This window comes from Myotis davidii, unplaced genomic scaffold (assembly GCF_000327345.1).
Source record: "Myotis davidii unplaced genomic scaffold, ASM32734v1 scaffold309, whole genome shotgun sequence".
NCBI lineage: Eukaryota > Metazoa > Chordata > Mammalia > Chiroptera > Vespertilionidae > Myotis > Myotis davidii.
In genome coordinates this window covers 2728340-2733868 of record NW_006383013.1, presented here as the reverse complement: position 1 = coordinate 2733868, position 5529 = coordinate 2728340, and the positions used below count along the sequence as shown (strand labels likewise).

Below are 5529 nucleotides of genomic sequence, written 5' to 3'. Positions count from 1 at the left end.
GCAGGGCTGGGGTGGGGGAGGCTCTCCCTGTAGTGAGGTGCTGAGCCCACAGGGCACAGCCTTTTAAATAGGGAAGTGACACACAATGGTCACTGCACCCCAGATGGCCAGGGGTCCCAGGACAGCCTGTGGTGGACACCTGCTCACTCCAAAGGGCCCGGATGCAGGAGGGAAGGCCGCGGTGACAGCCCTGCATGAACTTCCTCTCCCCAGCTCCTGGGCCCCTGCTCCCAGACTGGGCGGCCCCTAGGCTGACACCTCTGTCTGGAAGAAGCTGTTCCCCCTTTCACATCACACAGCTGCCTGAACCTGCGCCACCACTTACAGTTGCCAGGGGGGTGGGGGGTTCCCTCTTCCTGCCTGATCACCCTGTGCCAATGCGCCCCTGGGTCAGGAAACGGGGTGCGCGTGGGAGAGGAATCACTTCACACTTTACTATACGGCACAGCACCCAGCCTCCTCAGGTGGAAGGTCGCTGAGAGGCCACCTACATGTCTCAAGTGAGGGCACCCGTGACTGCCAGCAGCTGTGGCTGCAAACTGTAAGTGCACCCCCCTGAGACACTCCAACCAAGGAGGGAGCTGCAGCCCCAGGGTCCTGTGCCCAGGCTCACCCAGGCCTGGGCCAGGAGTGGCAGCACCCAGGAAGACATCCGGGCCATCCAGACAGAGCACCAGGCACTGGCTGCTCCAGGAGAAAGAAATGACTCTGAACGAGCAAAGAACCTGGACTCCCAGCAGGGCCTTGGAGGCCACACCACTGAGGCTCGCTGCAGCTAGCTCCGTGACCCAGGCTGACCCAGGCAACCACTGCAGACAGCGCCACACCTTTCTTCCGAATGGTCACACCAGCACATACTCGCCCGTTCAGAAACAAGTGAGCACGTTTCTGTACGTCCAATCGACCAGGCCCACTTTGGGACTGGTAGCCTGGATCTGCCCCATACCCCTCCCCACTCCCAAATCAGGAGCCAGGAAATGCTTCTCACTGTTGAGGGTCAGGGTGCTTGGGGGTAAGTGAGCTTGGCTTCCCAGACAACTCCTCCTCCACTACCAAGGCCAAGGGTTAGCCTTGCTGCAGGAACCCCTAACGTCCTAGCTCTGTTCGGTCACTCCCCCGGTGAAGACCATTTCAGTCCAGCACAATAGGGAGGCTCGGGGAGGATAGGACAGCTGAGTGTGTGGGCCAGAAGCAGGAGAAGCCTAGAGGTTGACAGAGTGGTTCCAGAACCGGACTGTCGCTGTCTAATCCCAGCCCTGCCATTCACTGTCTGGCATCAAGCTCCCTAATGAGTCTGTGCCTCAGATGCCTCATTTGTGAAAGGGGCACCATAATAAAACCATGGGCACCATAATAGAACCATGGGCACCATAATAGAACCATGACGCCAAATTAGGATGCTTCATGTCAAGGCCTTACCGTCACTCCAGAGTGTGCCAACCACTGGTCAGCACATGCTGGCTCGACGTCCAAACTTGTATTGTGTAGGTGCCCCGTGGCCAGAGCCACATCAGCAGGCCTTCAGCAGCTGACTCGGGGAGGAGTGGCCCCTGAGCTTTTAGAGGCGGTGGCAGCCTAGAACATCAAGGTGAGAGTCTTATGAAGGAGCACAAACTGTCCCTGGACCTGGGATCCTTTTAAAAACAGCTGCCTTTTAACATACCGGTACCATCCTTGTAAAGGATGTTTCTCTGCAGCGCCTGTAGGGTAGCTGCACCCTCAGTCCTTGCTCCATTTGCTGGGTATGAGTGATGTGTTCACCTGTTTCACATGCTATTATCCCCATTTTATAGCTGGGAAAACGGAGGCACAAGGAACCTGCAGACCTTCCTCACGGAAGGCATCATGGGAGAGCCAGGATTTTAAGCTGGTGCTGCCTCTGGGACCAGAGCTCTCTCTCTTGGTCACACTACATGGCAGGGATGGTAGGAATCCTAGACTCAACCACCCGCAGGGACTACGTGGGTAACAAATGGGGCAGGCAGGTTGGGAGTGAATGGCGGAGACTGTGGCCAATGTGGGGAGGGGAAACCACTCCTCAGCTCCAGCTGCCACTGCCATTGTGACTGCATAGTCTCTGTGCCCAGATCTTCTTCTGAAATGATGCCTGAAATCTGGATCTTCATGTGAAATCTCCCAATTTTAAATTTTAGCTCAAGGGTCTTCTAAAACATTGTGCTGTCCCAACAAAACATCCCTTGGGCCCACCATGGGGTGACCTCTGCAGAGAATGCCAGCTCCAAGGACGTGACCAGTCAGGAGGGGACAGTCCAATGGTCAGCCCACTCGGCTGCTGGCACTGCGGGATCTAACCACTGATGCCTCCCAGACTCTGGGGCTGCTTTCTACTCTGGGCCAAGGCCAAGGAGGAACCCCACACAGACTTGGGTGGGTTTTCTACCTGCAACACTTTTTCCTGTGGTTTGAGGAGGGGAAGTTTTGGATTTTCCCAATCTTCTCACAAAATTCCCGCGACACTACCATACTCCTACTGGCCATGACACACACTCCTCCACCGACAGCAGCTTCAGTCTTTCATTAGTATCTTTCCTATACATGCAGGTTGAGGATGACATTATCCCTGATAAACTCATGGATTTCCTTCTTTTTTTAGTCTCCAGAACCATTCACATTCTCTATAACATGGCTTAGACATAAGCAAGATGGCTGGAGAGCTGTCTGCTAAACACCAACTTGTTCATGTGGGAGAAGCGCATGGCTCTGGCCTCATTAGCTCATATGTTCTGAGTGATGAAGAACATGGAAAAGGAAATGAACACCCAATAACCAGTACTGGTTTGAGGCTTTAGTTTGGCAGATGTTTTAGTACAGCCTCTCATTTAATCTTCACCACAATCAACCCCAGGTGACAGGTGAGAAAACTGTGGCTCAGATAGGGTCAAGGGACCTGCTTAAGGTCAGATAGATAGGTGAGCAATCTGGACCCATATCCTTTGACTCAATACTTTCTCTTCTAGGAATTTATCTCAAGGAGATAACCAGAGATGGACCCCCAAATTTACATTTTAAAATGTTTGTTTGCCAGTGTTCATTTTAAGAATATATTATAGGACAAAATGTCTATCCATAGTGGATTAGCTAAATAAACTGCGTTAGTTAGAGGACAACTGTGTAGCCCTTCAAAATCAACCCACATTTTATTTACCCAGGAAACATCAGGCGGTTGCTCAAACTCCGACCTCTGAATTCCCTTTTCCCAGAAGGCAACTCCTCATGGCTCTACCAGTAACTTGGTAAAAACAAAACAGGACACTTGTCTCCGTCTAATCCACTTGAACTGCCACTCTGCCCAGCCCTTCCTTCTCACCTGAGCCATGAGGGCTAACCTCTGGGTTCTGACCTCTGTCCCAAGAGCTTTTCTTTGGGGATTTCAAGCCTCTGCTTCTTTAATTAACTTGGCCACAGATGTTAGAGAGAAAAGTCAGGCATGTGTTTCCACTGTACAGCACGCAAAGTCTCAAGCACCCTTTCACTGAGCAAACACATAAATGCCTGTCTGTGCCAGGCACACAGGAAAACTTGGAAAGACAAAGAGGAATGAGACAGCCTCAGCCTTCGTGGCTGACACAACTGAAGACAGCCGTCATGTAGGACTTCCAGCCCTACACAAAAAATCTATTTAACTTTACTCCTCTCCATAGGCCCTCTTTAAAAGAAAAAAATATATATATATTATTGCTTTCAGAGAGGAAGGGAGAGGGAGAGAGAGAGAAACTTCAATAATGAGAGAGAATCATTGATTGGCTGCCTTCTGCTTGGCCCCCACTGGGGATTGAGCCAGCAACTGGGCATGTGCCCTGACTGGGAATTGAACTGTGACCTCCTGGTTCATAGGTCAACACTCAACCACTGAGCCACTCCAGCTGGTTCTTTTTTTTTGATTTTTTAAAAATTGCTTTGTATAGAGAGAAGAAAGAGAGGGAGAAAAACATTGATGTGAGAGTGAAACATCAATCAGACGCCTCCTGCACAACCCCCACCAGGGATCAAGCCCACAACCCCAGTATATGCCCTGACTTGGGATCGAACTGGCAACCTATTGGTGCATGGGACGACATCCAACCAAGCCACACCAGCCAGGGCACGACTAACTGTCCCCATCTAGTGTCCAGCAGAGTAGATCACCTGGAACCTGAAGGCCCAGTTCTACCACTTACTGGTTATGGGGCCCTGAGTTCCGACTTGAGTTTTCATATTTCCCATCTGGAAAATGGGCCTCAATCTGCACTTACTTCACAAGACTGTTGGGGAATTCAGTGAGATAACACATGGAAACGTTTTTTCAATATGTGAAGCCCTGTATCCTCCTTAGTCATTCATTCTCTCTCTGCCCACAGTTCTCTGGTTTAGCAAATAAGATGTCAGTCCACATTAGTGTACTTGTTAATCTGCTGCCCTGCCCCTAAAGCACTGGCATTTAAAAAAAGACAGAGGAGCTTTCTAGGAAATGGGGCTGTGGGCCTCACAGAATCACCTCAACTACAGCCGGGAGAAAGTTCTTCTGCAAGGCACAACCTGCCTGTATTTTTAATCTTGCCATGACAGCCCCCTACCCCACCAAGGAAAGGGTGGCTTTGCTCTCTCAACCTCAAGGTCATGAAAACCCGGATCCCCCACGCTGCCCCCAACACACACAAACCCCTCACCTTGGGCAGGTCCATGGCCCCACGGATCCGCTGGGCCACCTTTTCTCCATCGGGGTGGATCTTGGCCACGTGCTTCCACATCCTTTCCCAGGTGGCCTCGTCCACAGGCAGTCCGCCCCGGTTGACATAGAAGGGGACACCTCCATCTCGCAGGTCCTCTTCCCCTTCCTCCTCTGGCTCATCGTCTCTCTGGGCGGATGCCCCTTCGCTGGTCTCCAAACGCCTGGCCCCAGGGGAGGCAGTGGAGGCAGCAGCGGGGGCAGCACCGCCCCCGATCACCTTCCTCCCTCCTGGCATCCCCAAATCCTTGACAGGGGCCGGAAGGACGTTTCCGAAGGCAGGGAAAAACTGGTGGCTCACAGGAGGCCTCCCACACACCAGCTGCAGAGATAACACATGGCCAAACAGAGTACAGGCGCCTTTAAGAAACCAGGGCGTGGCTCCGGTACAATAAAATACTACTTAATATGAAAATAAAATAAAAATCAGTGCCTCAACGTGCAGCGGGGGACAGAAGGGTTAGTGGCCCGGGGTCATCCTTAGAGGCCTGGTGCTCTTTGAAAAAACGGGGTAAAGAGGGAACACCCCAACTTGGCAGCCTTCAGAAAGCACCCCCATTTGACAGCGAGAACAATGACTGGCAGCAGTCTGGGCTTGCAGCGAGAACAGTCCGGGGGAAACTGAGGCCCGGCAGCTCAGACCTGCGGCCGCCGAGAGGATCAAGGCACGGATGCCCACGCTGACTGGGCCCCCAGGTGCTAGTTTTGGAGAGAACAAAGTCCTCCGCAAATCAACGCACGCTCACACCTGCGCGCGCTCCTGGGCTGGGCGGTACCCAGGCGACTTCAGGCCGCATCAGCTC

At 52.6% G+C, this 5529-nt stretch overlaps 1 protein-coding gene across 1 annotated transcript in view; it reads right to left on the bottom strand.

Annotated features, from left to right (window-relative positions):
• Nucleotides 1–5529, bottom strand: part of VASH1 (vasohibin 1) — a 17819-nt gene extending 12290 nt beyond the window's left edge. Inside the window, exons 1-2 of the mRNA XM_006778816.2 lie at nucleotides 5475–5529; nucleotides 4668–5048 (exon numbers count right to left, since the gene is read on the bottom strand). Coding sequence (XP_006778879.1) covers nucleotides 4668–4964 — 297 coding nt within the window. The 5' untranslated portion in view covers nucleotides 4965–5048; nucleotides 5475–5529. The remainder of the gene's footprint in view (nucleotides 1–4667; nucleotides 5049–5474) is intronic.